Here is a 16,683-nt window from a genome sequence, read left to right on the forward strand (position 1 = left end):
GGGAAAATGTGAGATAATTATATTGTAGTTTCAGGGGAAAAAGTAAAAATAAAACAATACAATTAAACCTTCAGACAGAGATAAAAGAATAGAATAAAATAATAAATAATGACTAAATGTTGAATTAGGACTAAAAAGACTAAAGTTTCATAAAAATCTTAGTAGTTTGTTGGACGAGCACCGTGTAGTTCTGCGGCTGCAGCCCGAGCGACAGCAGCTCGGGGGTCCAGGGGGCGACGCTGCTGCTGCTGCGTGACCACAGCGACCACAGCATTGCTTCACTTCCATCAGGCTGCTGCATAAGCACTCTGAGTGACCCAGCACAGCGCGGGCCCATGTGGAAGTGAAACCTGCGTGGAGCAAACGAGGAAGGAAGGGGAGAGTGTTGGAGTGGGAACAGTTGAGCAACGCCATCTTCTCTCTCCAGCACACTTACAAAATCTGGCAGTAGGGGGACGAGGGGGGCAGCGGGGGGCTCCGCAGGGACGACTGGCCGTGGTCGGAGCTCTGGACGCTCATGAAGAATCCTGAGAGAGAAAAACACTCGTGAATCGACGGTTGCCGACTCGTCCTCCGACCTCACCTGTGCCGGTGGTGTGGTCGCTGGGCGGTCGAGAGTCACTGTTCGCTCTCTCTCTCCTCCACCTGGTGGCGCCGGCGCTGACGTCCGTCCAGCGACACTGGTCGCTCTCGAACGTGCACGGTCCTGGACGAGAGTCAAGTAGAACATTATAGATGTTATTAAATCATCTGGATCTGACCTCTCAACTACAGATGCTTCATGTTAAAGACTCAAGTCACTCTAAACAGTTGTAGGGTCTTTAATAAGAGTCAGGGTCAAAGGTGAAGAAAGAGGTCCAACTGTATTTAAGTGTCTTATGTCTTCAACATGTTCAACACAAGATTGAGAAGCTGTTTCATGGAGTATTTCAGTGTTTGAAGAGAAACAATCAACACTTTATGTTTTGGTGTCTTTTTAAAACATCTTATTTTGAAAGTTTCAAATGAAAGTTGTTGAATTAAAGCTACTGAAGGGTCACAAGTTCAACTAAAGTGTGTGTGTGTGTGTGTGTGTGTGTTGTTGTGATGTGTGACTCTATTTTATCATCAGTGTGTGTGTTGTTGTGATGTGTGACTCTATTGTATCATCAGTGTGTGTGTGTTGTTGTGATGTGTGACTCTATTGTATCATCAGTGTGTGTGTGTTGTTGTGATGTGTGACTCTATTGTATCATCAGTGTGTGTGTGTTGTTGTGATGTGTGACTCTATTGTATCATCAGTGTGTGTGTGTTGTTGTGATGTGTGACTCTATTGTATCATCAGTGTGTGTGTTGTTGTGATGGGTGACTCTATTGTATCGTCAGTGTGTGTGTTGTTGTGATGTGTGACTCTATTGTATCATCAGTGTGTGTGTTGTTGTGATGGGTGACTCTATTGTATCGTCAGTGTGTGTGTTGTTGTGATGTGTGACTCTATTGTATCATCAGTGTGTGTGTTGTTGTGATGTGTGACTCTATTGTATCATCAGTGTGTGTGTGTGTTGTTGTGATGTGTGACTCTATTGTAGCATCAGTGTGTGTGTTGTTGTGATGTGTGACTCTATTGTATCATCAGTATGTGTGTGTGTTGTTGTGATGTGTGACTCTATTGTATCATCAGTGTGTGTGTGTGTTGTTGTGATGTGTGACTCTATTGTATCATCAGTGTGTGTGTGTGTTGTTGTGATGTGTGACTCTATTGTATCATCAGTGTGTGTGTGTTTGTACAAAAATCTCTTTTCATTGAAATATTGTCATTAGAAAATGATCTTAAGCTCCGCCCACTGAAAACATTTGTTTTCTGGAGATGAATCTTGTTGACCATAACCACACCCACTCTGCTGTGATTGGTCAAGCATGGAGGTTTGTCACCGCGCGTTATCAATGGTCTCCACCTCCAAGGGACTTTTTATATAAACAAAGCGTGATTACAGCTGGAGGAGGAGTGAAGCCATTATGACGTCATAATGGACTCTCGTAACCTCTCGTTCGTCCAGATTTCAGAGCAACTTTATAAAGTAATAAAGTGTAAAACATGGTCATGATGAGGAACGTCTTGAGGAGAAGAACATTTACTAAAACATTTACTACACGAGTTGGAGTTTGACATTCGTTGACCTTTGAAGGAAGATTTTGTAACTGTTTTCTATGACAATTAATTTTATCTCCAACAATATCTTGACGTGAGAGTGAACGACGAGGAACCTGAGGAACCTGAGGAACTCTTGCAACACACAATCTTCTCCTCCTGCTGGTCCTTGATAAAGCCTTATCTTATCTCGCATCCTGTGTCGGACGTCTTACCACATCCGTCCTCGTCCTCCGCCAGCGGACAGTCGGCGCCATAATCACACCGAGCGGCGGCGGCGACGCAGGTTCCTGCCGATGACCTCCAGCAGAAGAACTGGTCGTCCTGACAATGAAAACAATAAACGGTCATAGAGGCCGAAGGTCACGGCGGTGGTCGGGAGCAGGGTACCTGGCAGGGGTTGGTGATGGGTTGGTCAGTGGTGGGGGGGTCAGAGGTGAGGGGGTCAGTGGTGAGGAGGTCAGTGGTGGGGAGGTCAGTGGTGGGGAGGTCAGTGGTGGGGAGGTCAGGGGTGAGGGGGTCAGAGGTAGGGAGCTCAGAGGTGGGGAGGTCAGTGGTGGGGAGGTCAGGGGTGAGGGGGTCAGAGGTGGGGAGGTCAGGGGTGAGGGGGTCAGAGGTGGGGAGGTCAGTTGTGGGTGACGCTGGTGCAGGGGTCGTGGGTGTGATGTCAGGAAGTTCACCGTCGTCTGGGTCGAACCTGCACTCAGAGGAGAAGGAGACGTCGTCGAGGGCAACGAGACCTCTCTGACCGTCTCCACGCCGGTACCTGAACACGACCTGAACGAAAGAAACGGTTCAGAAGATCCGTGAGTTAATAATTACTCAAATCATCCACGAGTCCAAACCAGCAACGTTGCTCCACTTTATTCTAAGGATTGTTTAATAAAAGCTCCCACCCCCTCTCAGTGAACTCATCCCCGCAGCAAATCATTAAGCACAGGTTTGCTGGTATTTCTGCATTGAACTGATAAAAACAACGCTTTGATAAAACGGACGAGTCAGAAGTTATTGTGACACGAGAACAAACTTCTCAAGTATTTTCTTCATTGAGGAGCAGCTCGTGCTTCAACTTCCTTCTTCCTAAACATGACACAGCAAAAAAACAACCTCCAGATCTCATGAGTCATGTGATGCAACATGTTCTCAAATCTCTTCAAACTTCTTCCATCTGGAGCATCTGCAGCTGATCCTTGAACAGCTAAATATATATATTTTTAAAAAGGTTAAACCTCATCATATTTAAGAGAAATAATTCAGAGAGAACAATAACATTTTTTAATATTTTCCCGTCAAACAACTAGTCAAGTGTAAATCTAAGGTGGTCAAATCATAATTAATCCTGGTCAAGCATGGAGGTTTGTCACTGTGCGTCATTGATCCCGGAAGACTCCACCTCCAAGGGACTCATTGTATAAAAAAAGCGGGCGTGATTACAGCTGACGTGTCGTTTAGGAGAAAAATGATATTTTTCTTATTAAGTAGTAAATCTTTTGTTATTCTTCATGATTAAAAGGTAAATTAATTGATGTGAGTCACTGAACTTTGAACCTGTTGCTTCTAAACATGGTTTCTCTTCTCAGACCAGAGGAAAAAGATCGTCTTCCTGACCTTGGACGTGAGCGCAGAGGTCACGACCACGACGGCTCGTCGCCAGCCGACGCCCTCTGAGTCGGGCCCGGTCCACAACAGAGCGTCGCCGGAACCAGAACTCAAAGTCCTGGACCATAGAGAGAGTTGGATTGAGTCGTCGTTCAGAGAGAAGAAGAAGAATCTGATCTGTTTGAGAACGAAACAACATGGAAGTCACTCAGTGTCGTTAGAATATTTGAATGAATTTAACACTTTTTATGTTAACATTTATTTTTCATTTACATTTCATTAAAAGTGTTGTTTTTTTCTCAATAATGGGATTAAATATTTTTTGTGTTTAAAGTTGGTTTTTTGAGAACGATTTAATTTTTTAGTATTTGTCTGTCAATATTACATAAACATTTTTATATTTAAAATGTAACCAATATATTGAATTTAGAAAATATATATTTGTATTATTGGAATATCACACACAAATATTTTGAAGATAATTATCATATTATTTTTTATATTAAAAAGAAAAGAAAAAGGAAAATATTCAAACAAGTGATTAAATAAAATTAACCATTAAAAAAATTCAAACAAAAATCCAACGTTAAAAACTACATTTAGATAAAAAACGACATTAAAATATTGAACTAACTATTCAATATCACGACACTGATCATAAGGATCCATAGAACGACTGGAGCTTCACTCACTCTGCAGTCGTTGCTGGGAAGTAAAGTCGTGGAGACGAGCTCAGATGTTCCAGAGACGTTCAGATGTTCTCCAGGGACGATGAAGTGACCTGGTCCAGGCACGAGTTAACATCTCAGTCACGACATGAGTCAGTAGAGTCTCTACCTGCGCCGCTGTTCAGGGTGTGGTCCCGGGCGGGTCCACGGTCCGGCCGGGCTTCTTGTCCCTGCAGGAGCTTCCACTCGCCTCCTGGTGAGTCCACCTCGCTCCCGGTCCAGGAGCACATGCCCTCCTCCATGTTGCAGCTTCCTGTCTCCTGGAGATCTGCTTCGGAGGAACATCGACCCTCATCAACCCTTGTGTTATCACAGGGTCAAGGTGACCCGGAAACAAATGTGTTTTTGGGTATCCCTTGTGTTGTCTCTGGGTCAGAGGTCAACAGCCTCCCTGGCTTTCATGAATACACATGCAGTGGTGGACCCAGAGATAGAACAAGGGGTAACGCAAACACATTTGTTTTTCGGGCCTTCGGGTCACTTTGACCCTGACTAGAAGGATTTTTATTAAATAATTCAATTCAAGAATTTCTTTATTGAGAGGTTTTATTTGTTTTTGTTTTTCAAATAATTGAATAAAAGAAAGATTAATTTTATTTTACACATAGAGTTCAATGTTTTAAAAATAATAAAAATAATAATAATAATAATAATAATACATTTTATTGGGTTTGTTTGGTGACACTATTATACCTATTTATATATATATACATATTTATATTGAATTTAAAGGACTACAAATATATTTTATTTAGAAAATGTGTTTAACCATTATTAGGATTAGAACATTAAAATGTATGTGTAAAAATAATCATTTATCTAATTTGACCCCAATATAGAAATGTTTAAATTAATTATTCAATGTTTAATATAAAATTGGAAGGTTTTTGATTTAATATATTTTTTAAATAATTACTTTATTGTAAGGTTTGTTGATTTTTTGTTTATAATTCAAATTAGAATATTTTAAAATAAAAGTTTTTTTTTTTTCACATGGAGTTTTATATTCTAGTTTACAAGAATATTTATACATTTAATTTGTAATTTGTATTCGTTTAAATTCAATATAAAACGTTATAATATAATAGATGTAATAGTGACACCAGATTATACCAAAACAGTACCGAGAGACACATGTTTAATCCAATAATTAAATGTTTAAAATTCAATAAAAAAAACATATTTATTGATCACTCAGGATGAAAACTGTCACATGTTAAACCAGCTTCTCCCAGGATCAATAAACGATCAATAATAAACGATCAATAAACGATCAATAATAAACGATCAATCATTATCTCACCACAGCTCTGTTCATCAGACCAGTCGCCGCAGTCGTCAGTGAAGTCACAGACTCGCTCCGCCTCCACACACGCCTCGGTCCTGCACCGGAACGTGGTCTCGGGACACAAGGGTTCTGGTTCTGGTGCCCGGAGAGAGACACGGATTAAAAGTCAGCCGGCGGCGGGTTCGGAACCAGAACCCACCGGGCGCGGAGCAGTTGACGAAGGCGATGTCGTCGACGGCGACGTGTCCCGGTCGGTCGAACCCCCGCGACGCCTGGAAGACGAGGCTGAAGTCCTGCCGAAGTCTTCCGACCGAGACCCGGACGAGCCGCCAGACGCCGTCGCCGCTGCCGCCGCCGTGACGCCACAGGGGGGTGACCCGGGACGCCTCCTGCAGCACCACGCTCAGCTCCTCCATATCTGAGGTCACGGAGGTCAAGGTCAACACCACAAGAAGAATCGTGATGGAAACGAAACACACACCGTCTCCTCCGGTGCTGAAGTAGAAGTCAAGGGCGCAGGAGCTGCTGGACTCTCTCATGGAAGGACTCTGCAGGCGGGCTGGACTCATGTGACCTCCTCTGGCAGGTTCCACAGCCACGTACCAACCTGCCATGATCCAGAGTGTCACTCAAACATCTTCTTGTATCAAAGTACAATTCAAGTTCTTTTATTGTCAAATATACATGTATCAAGACATACAGCATAGATGAAATAAAAAAGAATAAATTATATATAATAATATAATATAATAATAAATAAATAAATAAATAAATAAATAAATAAATAAATAAATAAATAAATAAATAAAAATAAATAATCAACAAAATGAAATAAATAATCAACGATACTTTAAAAATAATGAACTACTTATTATCAACTGTTTATTTGGCTGTTGCAATGAATCATGGGTAAAAAAAAAGGATAAAGTTAGTAATGTTGAAACTTTGAATGTATTGATTTACTTTTAAGGATTTGATCTTTTTTAACAATTCAATAAAAGTAAATTCTGTATTGAAAATGTTGAATACTTCTTTAAAACGAATATTTAAAAAATGTTCAATGAGTATTATTGAATTATTGGTATTACAATATTAAACTCTATATAAACTCTTTTTTTTTATTAAATAATTTAAAATATATAGAATTCCCTTATCCAAAATAAAACGTATTAAACCTTTCAATGTAGAAATTATTTAATTAAATTATAGAAAAAAAATGCTAAAAAGAATTCTGAGCCGCTCTAGTAGAAGAACTCACATTTCTGCTTCAAACTCTTCACTTGACCTTTTGAGCATTTATTTTATCGGGTATCGTTTTATATGTTTAAGCGCTTTGTGACCCTGGACTAAAATAGCTCTACAAATAATACTTACTTACTCAAAAGACAACATTTCTATAAAAAAAAAAAAATCTTGACTTGTACTTACAGTAGAAACTCAAAACATATTCACGAGTCAAGAGTAAAAGCTTCTCTGTCGACTTCAAGACACATGAAAGAAAGAGTATATTCCTGATGATATATATATATATATATATATAATGAGCTGAGTTCACCATGAGGGAGTGAGACAAACGTGACTTTGACGTTTCAATTAGCATTAAAAAACATTAGAATACATTAAATATAGGTAATAATAGTCCAAAAACATACAGAGGTTGATTGAGAACTTAATAATTGGGTTAATTGTCCGTAGGTGTGAGTGTGTGTGTGAATGGTTGTCTGTCTTTGTGTGTCCTGAGACAGACTGGTGTCCTGTCCAGGGTGTCCCCTGCCTCTCGCCCTATGATACTGGGATAGACTCCAGTCTCCCCGCGACCCCCACAAGGGATAAAGCGGTAGAAAATGAATGAATGAATAACAGGAATGTTGAACGACTGCAGATATTGAAGGTGAAACTAAGAACAAATGACAAAAACACTTGTGTGTGATCGAGAAAATGTAAATAAAATCAGGCCACTCATGTATGAAAGGGTTAATACAAGGTTTGCTTCATATCATAGGATCGATGTCAGGACTTCCTCACCCAGCTCAGTGCCGAGCGTGTGGTCCGTGGAGGGTCCGAGGTTCCCGGAGGCGTTCTGTCGAGACCACTGACCCGACCCCTCGCTGACGTCACTCCAGCCACACGAGCTTTCCTCAAATGTGCAGCCAACAAACTCTGAGCTCGTGCCGTTGTCTTGAGCGAAGAGAAAAGACAAACAAACACCAGATTAGAAATCAAACCGATAAGAAGAGACGCTCAGAGTTCACCTCGACACGTGCCCGGCGTCACACCGACATCGTCGACGGCGACGAATCCACCGAGGACGGTTTCAGCCTCGATGAGAAGCTGCATCGAAAAATGTTTATTTCAGGCTCATCTTGTATTTAATGTTGTAATAACACAATTATTCTAGGGTTCTATTACCTGGAAAGGTTCTGATTTCTCATGAGTCCACGAGAATCTGGACCAAGCGAGTCCACTGTCGTCGGTCCGCAGTATAAGGACTTGATCCACGAAGACCCTCAACACCCCTGACCCACTGAAAGAGGATGAATCATCTCAATGAAACCTCACTAACATCAGCGTGAACTCTGACCCAGAGCTTGTTGCAAGTGAAGCAGGTGATTCATGACATTTGTGTCGACCGGCAGAGGAAGTCCGGGAGGAAACCAACAGGATGAAGATCGTCCGCCTCACTTGCCTCATCCCGTGAAAATTGTCTGAATATTGACTTTTTTTCTTTTTTTTTTGCTGACCTGCCCGTTTGGTACCAGAGTGTGACACATGTGTGTGAGTCGACCGGGTCGATCCATTCTGACGCCACCTTTGCTGAGCTGCTGTTCTGTCGGTGTGAAGATTCACTCAACAAGAAGCCGCCTGACGAGTGCATGCAAACAAAAACACACTTGTTATCATAATGAACACACATGTGATAAATAAACATGTTGATATATAAACATGTTGATGTATAAACATGTGATTTATAAACATGTTCATGTATAAACATCTTAATATATAAACATGTTGATGTATAAACATGTTGATATATAAACATGTTCATGTATAAACATCTTAATATATAAACATGTTGATGTATAAACATGTTGATATATAAACATGTTCATGTATAAACATCTTAATATATAAACATGTTCATGTATAAACATGTTGATGTATAAACATGTTGATATATAAACATGTTCATGTATAAACATCTTGATATATAAACATGTTGATATATAAACATGTTCATGTATAAACATCTTAATATATAAACATGTTGATGTATAAACATGTTGATGTATAAACATGTTGATATATAAACATGTTCATGTATAAACATCTTAATATATAAACATGTTCATGTATAAACATTTTGATGTATAAACATGTTTATATATAAACATCTTAATATATAAACATCTTGATATATAAACATTTTGATATATAAACATCTTAATATATAAAAATCTTTATATATAAACATTTTGATGGATAAACATCTTGATATATAAACAGGTCAGTGTTTAAGGAAAAGTGAAAGTAATATTTGTATTGTAGTCAGACTCTTGTCAAAGTAGTGTGTATCAGAACATTGAATGAATTAATTGAAAGTTTTTCTTTTAATGACATGTTTTTGATTTGTACAAGCATTTAATATATTTTTAAATCATTTAATTCAATCACTACTATATCGTAAGAATTTTTTATAATTCAAATTCAAATATTTCATTGTTTACACACAGAGTTTCTTATTCAGTTCCAAGAATATTTATACATTTAATATTTTAATCTGTAGTCTTTTAAATTCAATATAAAAGTGTTGGTATAATAGTGACACCAGACTATACCGTAAAAAAAGTACTTTACGTGACGACGTAGAAGTAGAACACGATCGAGTCGCTCTGTACTCTATTGGTTATGTCTGGAGTCGGTTTTATACCAATATTTTGACATTGAATTTAGAAGAATACACGTTAAAATAATATTGATTGTAGAAAATGTGTTGTTTAATTATTTAATTACAATACCAAAATGAATTAATTATTGAATTAATAATTATTGGATTAAAATTTCAATTCATTTTGAAAAGTATTACATTTTCGATATTTAATTATTAAATAAAAGATGGAACTTTTTAATATACTAGTGGTTTTATCAAACTTTTAAAAAACAAAATTAAATCCTTAAAAAACATCTTATTTAAATTTGAAAAAGGTTTTGATATTTGAAATGTTAAATTCAAGCATTAAATATATTGACGCCACTGGTTAAAACTTAAAAACAGTTCAACATCTCGACCGCTGGAGGAAGCCGGAGTTCAACCGCTGAAAGAGTGAAACTCGGTCAGTACCGTGTGGCGCGTCTGTGGTGTGGTCAGTGGTCGGACCGAAGGAACCTCCGCGGCTCAGAACCCAGTCGTGTCCGCCTTCTACCCCGACGTTGACCCAGTTGCACGGTCCGGACTCAAAGTCGCAGCTGGCAGCGGGTGAACATGCGCCGGCTCGCACCGAGACGTCGTCCAGGCGAGCCGAGAAACTGGCGCCGACCCCGTGGACGGCCTTGAACACGACCTGGAGGACGGAGACACGATAAGTCTGAGACGACGTTTAATCACCAGTAAGGCTGCACGATATTGGAAATAAGTGCGATATTGGTGTCTTGAAGTGCGATATTGATATTAATGCAATATTTTTTTCTTTCACCAAAAAGTGTAGCCGCGCAGGAGCGAGTACTGTAGTGAAGGTCCGGGGGTTTAAAGAAGGAAAACGATGCGATATTTCCCTTTCATTTATTTCCGTAGATCGTAGAAAAAAAAAAAAGCTCAGTCTCGCGGGACTTTTGCATGTGTTTCTCGCCAAACCGAGCGACATCAGAGAGGAGCCGCCGGCGCGTCGCGATGTCACCAAATCCATAATAAATCCACCTCCTTGTACACGCACACATAACACTTTATAAATGACGCTAACAACTTAGCTTGTTAGCATACGCTGAAGACGCACACATAACACTTTATAAATGACGCTAACAACTTAGCTCGTTAGAAAACTACTGAGACGAGATGAAAAGTTCTTACGATATGTTGCTTTAACAAAGGAGGTTGAAAGAGGCGAGTGACTGGATCACTAGTGTTTGACTAGATCATAAGTTAGTATTACTTCACTGTATCACTAGTGTTTGACTAGATCATAAGTTAGTATTACTTCACTGTATCACTAGTGTTTGACTAGATCATAAGTTAGTATTACTTCACTGGATCACTAGTGTTTGACTAGATCATAAGTTAGTATTACTTCACTGGATCACTAGTGTTTGACTAGATCATAAGTTAGTATTACTTCACTGGATCACTAGTGTTTGACTAGATCATAAGTTAGTATTACTTCACTGGATCACTAGTGTTTGACTAGATCATAAGTTAGTATTACTTCACTGGATCACTAGTGTTTGACTAGATCATAAGTTAGTATTACTTCACTGGATCACTAGTGTTTGACTAGATCATAAGTTAGTATTACTTCACTGGATCACTAGCGTTTGACTAGATCATAAGTTAGTATTACTTCACTGGATCACTAGTGTTTGACTAGATCAGAAGTTAGTATTACTTCACTGGATCACTAGTGTTTGACTAGATCATAAGTTAGTATTACTTCCGTGGATATACTGAGCTAAGTCAGCGCGCTGGCAAGACGTGTCGCCATAGCAACCGAGCTGTGCCGCACAGTTCACAGACAGGCGGAGACGTAAACAACAACGAGACATAGAAGTACAAATTGACAACTTTACAGAACGTGACACTGATTGATCAAAGTGCGGATTTAAGAAATACTAGATTTATACAATAAAAAAAAAATTATAAATTATCGCATGTTTTCCATATAAATATCGCACGTGTCAATTTCGCGATACAGATATTTTTCCGATATATCGTGCAGCATTAATCACCAGCCTTACATGGAAGCGAGTGGGCGACGACACGGTGACCCTCGCGACCTCCCAGCCTCTGAAGTCAGATCCTGATCGTTGCCAAAGGACGTCTCCCCGTCCTTCGTCGTTCAGGACGTAGACGGAGAGGCTTTCCGACGCCCCGGCCGTCAAGCGATACCTACACACAGGTGTTATCATTACTAATAACAATTAACTATTAACCCTTCGTCGACCAAAACACAGATCAGATTCGAAACATACTAATGTCTAACGTCTAACGACAACTCTTCACAAGACAAGTGGATTCATGATGATGGTGAGAAGCGTAGGCAGCGCTGAATTCAAAGAGAGGGAGTGAGACGTAGAGACAGAGGTGTGGAAACCACGTTTCTAAAAAGACACAGTCATCCCTCGTTCATTTTGGTGGTTACGGGTTAAACGAAAACTGGAAAGTAGAGACTTTTTAATGTCCCGCTGTCTTTTCCAAACATTAACCTGAACTTGCAAACCCAAAAAGGTGTCTTGTTGAAAAGCTCCCATAATGCTTTGCCGCCCAGCCAACCAATCACAATAACTTTTGACATAGAAACATAGACGTAGTATTTAAATACAGTATTGTAGCGAACATTGGCAAATAATTCACCTGTTTGTTGTCGTTTAAATAAGGAAGACAAGGAGCTCAGTCGTTCAACATGTAGTACCATGTGCCACAAAAGCAGTAATACCACCTGTGTGTATGTATCGATAGGTAAATGTACTCATAGGTGAGCAGAACTCACCAGAACTCAACACAGAGTTCTTCCCGCGAGTTCAACTCTCGCGTGAGAAGCTCCGCCTCCTCCCCATGTGCAGCGTTTGATGTCACGGCGCTCATGTAGTATCCTGCGGCAGATGATCCAAATCAGTTTTTGAAGTACATGAAGCCGGCGACGCTCTCGATCATAGTACCCGTCGTGCTTCCGTAGGTGTGATCGACGGCGTCCTCCGTGGCTCGTTCGCGGGCCCAGCGACCCGAGGAGGCGACACCGTTCTCAAAGCCACACCAGTCGGTGTCAAAGCCACAGACGTCTAGAAACGAGGAAACGTATTTGTTATATTGATTACATGAATGTCTCATTATAATATATATATATATATAATATATATAAGTAAGTAATAGTTATTTCCTATTATTATAAGAAACAATATACAAATACAAATACAGTGTGTGTTGTGATGTGTGACTCTATTGTATCATCAGTGTGTGTGTGTTGTTGTGATGTGTGACTCTATTGTATCGTCAGTGTGTGTGTGTTGTTGTGATGTGTGACTCTATTGTATCATCAGTGTGTGTCCGTTGTTGTGATGTGTGACTCTATTGTATCATCAGGGTGTGTGTGTGTTGTTGTGATGTGTGACTCTATTGTATCGTCAGTGTGTGTGTGTTGTTGTGAGGTGTGACTCTATTGTATCATCAGTGTGTGTGTGTTGTTGTGATGTGTGACTCTATTGTATCGTCAGTGTGTGTGTGTGTTGTTGTGATGTGTGACTCTATTGTATCATCAGTGTGTGTGTGTTGTTGTGATGTGTGACTCTATTGTATCGTCAGTGTGTGTGTGTTGTTGTGATGTGTGACTCTATTGTATCGTCAGTGTGTGTGTGTTGTTGTGATGTGTGACTCTATTGTATCGTCAGTGTGTGTGTGTTGTTGTGATGTGTGACTCTATTGTATCGTCAGTGTGTGTGTGTTGTTGTGATGTGTGACTCTATTGTATCATCAGTGTGTGTGTTGTACATTTTTTATTAAAAAGTAAAATGTGTCATGTTTTTTGATTGTTTGAAATAGTTTTATAAAATATATATATATATTTTTTTAGTTTTTGTTTTTATTATATATTTTCTAATATTTTCATATTTTAATTTAATATTATTTAAATAGATAGAAATGTATTGATCCTTCAGAAGGTCTCCTTCGTGAAATAGTTTTTTGCAATTAGCACATAGCAATACAGACGATAATTCATAAAAATAAAAATAAAATAAAATAAGAAAAACAATAAGAAACAAAGTTTCTATAAAAAGAAAGTACAAGATGACACAAGTCTAAAGATAAAGAACAAAGACCAAAAAAATACAATTAAATACAATATTAACGTTATATTAAAAAAAAACCTCTGTTTTCCCTTCATTTTCTTTTTGTAACACATTTTTAAATATATACGACTAAAAAAAACAATTTGTTTTGTTTTGTATGATTTTTTTCGCTCCTTCTTAAATCTCAACGCTGCACTTGATTGACAGGTGTCAGACGTCTGGCTCCTGGAGTGATTGAAAACATGAAGTCAGTCTGCGGACCAACCTGCGACACGGCAGACTCCCTCCGTCACCGTGACATCATCGACCGCCATGAACCCTTTACTGTCGGTGTTTCTGTGACCTTTGAACTTGAGCACCTGCGGACACACGTGTTAAAACGCTTTTGTGATCCGAAGTGTTTTCTGACGGTGATTGACGACCTGTGTTGCGTCGCTCGTGTCGATATTGACGAGGGCTCTCGTCCATCCCGGACGCTGGGTCCCTCGCCGGGTCCACACCACGACGCCGGAGGCCTCCTGGATGGGGGGACGGGTCGTCAGGATCCGTATCGTGAACCCACTTGTTTCACTCACCGATTCTTGCACCAGATCCAGCGACGACACCGACGACCCGAGCATGAAGTACCAGAACCCGACGCAGATTTGTGGCGAGGTGTCGGAGACCGACAGGGACAAGGTCGCGACCTCGGCATCTTTCCATCCGGATCCGTTTAGAAGTAAGAACCTCCCTTGAAGGAGAAGAAACACTTCAACTGTTGTCTGGATTACTGCGACAATGATGAATGTAATTGTTATAAATATAAATCTCTGTGGATTTCACGATATATAAAAAAATATCCATACTGCGATATTGGCACGTGCGATATGGATATCAAAAACATATGATAATTTGTAATTTTTTATGGTATAAATCAAGCATTTCCTAAATACACACTTTGATCAATCAGTGTCACGTTCTGTAAAGTTGTCAGTTTGTACTTCTATGTCTAGTTGTTGTTTACGTCTCCGTCCGTCTGTGAACTGTGCGGCGCAGCTTGTTAGGCTCGGCTGCTATGACGACACGTCTGACTTAGAGCGGCTAAGTATATCCAGTGAAGTAATACTAACTTATGATCTAGTCAAACACTAGTGATCCAGTGAAGTAATACTAACTTATGATCTAGTCAAACACTAGTGATCCAGTGAAGTAATACTAACTTATGATCTAGTCAAACACTAGTGATCCAGTGAAGTAATACTAACTTATGATCTAGTCAAACACTAGTGATCCAGTGAAGTAATACTAACTTATGATCTAGTCAAACACTAGTGATCCAGTGAAGTAATACTAACTTATGATCTAGTCAAACACTAGTGATCCAGTGAAGTAATACTAACTTATGATCTAGTCAAACACTAGTGATCCAGTGAAGTAATACTAACTTATGATCTAGTCAAACACTAGTGATCCAGTGAAGTAATACTAACTTATGATCTAGTCAAACACTAGTGATCCAGTGAAGTAATACTAACTTATGATCTAGTCAAACACTAGTGATCCAGTGAAGTAATACTAACTTATGATCTAGTCAAACACTAGTGATCCAGTGAAGTAATACTAACTTCTGATCTAGTCAAACACTAGTGATCCAGTGAAGTAATACTAACCTATGATCTAGTCAAATACTAGTGATCCAGTGAAGTAATACTAACTTATGATCTAGTCAAACACTAGTGATCCAGTGAAGTAATACTAACTTATGATCTAGTCAAACACTAGTGATCCAGTGAAGTAATACTAACTTATGATCTAGTCAAACACTAGTGATCCAGTGAAGTAATACTAACTTATGATCTAGTCAAACACTAGTGATCCAGTGAAGTAATACTAACTTATGATCTAGTCAAACACTAGTGATCCAGTGAAGTAATACTAACTTATGATCTAGTCAAACGCTAGTGATCCAGTGAAGTAATACTAACTTATGATCTAGTCAAACGCTAGTGATCCAGTGAAGTAATACTAACTTATGATCTAGTCAAACACTAGTGATCCAGTGAAGTAATACTAACTTATGATCTAGTCAAACACTAGTGATCCAGTGAAGTAATACTAACTTCTGATCTAGTCAAACACTAGTGATCCAGTGAAGTAATACTAACTTATGATCTAGTCAAACACTAGTGATCCAGTGAAGTAATACTAACTTATGATCTAGTCAAACGCTAGTGATCCAGTGAAGTAATAATAACTCATGATCTAGTCAAACACTAGTGATCCAGTCACTCGTCTCTTTCAACCTTCTTTGTTAAAGCAACATATTGTAAGAACTTTTCATCTCGTCTCAGTTGTTTTCTTATAAGATCGTGAACTTCCAAACAAACCTGTCCGTCTTCACCGTATGCTAACGAGCTACGTTGTTAGCGTCATTTATAAAGTGTTATGTGTGCGTCTTCACCGTATGCTAACGAGCTAAGTTGTTAGCGTCATTTATAAAGTGTTATGTGTGCGTCTTCACCGTATGCTAACGAGCTAAGTTGTTAGCGTCATTTATAAAGTGTCATGTGTCCGTCTTCACCGTATGCTAACGAGCTAAGTTGTTAGCGTCATTTATAAAGTGTCATGTGTCCGTCTTCACCGTATGCTAACGAGCTAAGTTGTTAGCGTCATTTATAAAGTGTTATGTGTGCGTCTTCACCGTATGCTAACGAGCTAAGTTGTTAGCGTCATTTATAAAGTGTTATGTGTGCGTCTTCACCGTATGCTAACAAGCTAAGTTGTTAGCGTCATTTATAAAGTGTTATGTGTGCGTCTTCACCGTATGCTAACGAGCTAAGTTGTTAGCGTCATTTATAAAGTGTTATATGTGCGTCTTCACCGTATGCTAACGAGCTAAGTTGTTAGCGTCATTTATAAAGTGTTATGTGTGCGTCTTCACCGTATGCTAACGAGCTAAGTTGTTAGCGTCA

General features: G+C 39.3%; 1 protein-coding gene across 1 annotated transcript in view; it reads right to left on the reverse strand.

The window, feature by feature from the left end:
- LOC148064164 (MAM and LDL-receptor class A domain-containing protein 1) overlaps positions 1–16,683 on the reverse strand; it is a 42,464-nt gene that overhangs the window by 12,167 nt on the left and 13,614 nt on the right. The window contains exons 17-38 of the mRNA XM_087811901.1: positions 14,308–14,462; positions 14,155–14,250; positions 13,998–14,091; positions 12,608–12,727; positions 12,439–12,541; positions 11,687–11,837; positions 10,083–10,302; positions 8,485–8,605; positions 8,153–8,267; positions 7,996–8,074; positions 7,769–7,921; positions 6,225–6,350; positions 5,943–6,161; positions 5,759–5,878; positions 4,565–4,726; positions 4,420–4,508; positions 3,737–3,904; positions 2,519–2,905; positions 2,344–2,452; positions 584–706; positions 437–527; positions 182–350 (exon numbers count right to left, since the gene is read on the reverse strand). Coding sequence (XP_087668027.1) covers positions 182–350; positions 437–527; positions 584–706; positions 2,344–2,452; positions 2,519–2,905; positions 3,737–3,904; positions 4,420–4,508; positions 4,565–4,726; positions 5,759–5,878; positions 5,943–6,161; positions 6,225–6,350; positions 7,769–7,921; positions 7,996–8,074; positions 8,153–8,267; positions 8,485–8,605; positions 10,083–10,302; positions 11,687–11,837; positions 12,439–12,541; positions 12,608–12,727; positions 13,998–14,091; positions 14,155–14,250; positions 14,308–14,462 — 3,170 coding nt within the window. The remainder of the gene's footprint in view (positions 1–181; positions 351–436; positions 528–583; positions 707–2,343; positions 2,453–2,518; positions 2,906–3,736; positions 3,905–4,419; positions 4,509–4,564; positions 4,727–5,758; positions 5,879–5,942; positions 6,162–6,224; positions 6,351–7,768; positions 7,922–7,995; positions 8,075–8,152; positions 8,268–8,484; positions 8,606–10,082; positions 10,303–11,686; positions 11,838–12,438; positions 12,542–12,607; positions 12,728–13,997; positions 14,092–14,154; positions 14,251–14,307; positions 14,463–16,683) is intronic.

Source organism: Callionymus lyra, chromosome 16 (genome assembly GCF_982586985.1).
Source record: "Callionymus lyra chromosome 16, fCalLyr1.hap1.1, whole genome shotgun sequence".
NCBI classification, from domain to species: Eukaryota; Metazoa; Chordata; class Actinopteri; order Syngnathiformes; family Callionymidae; genus Callionymus; species Callionymus lyra.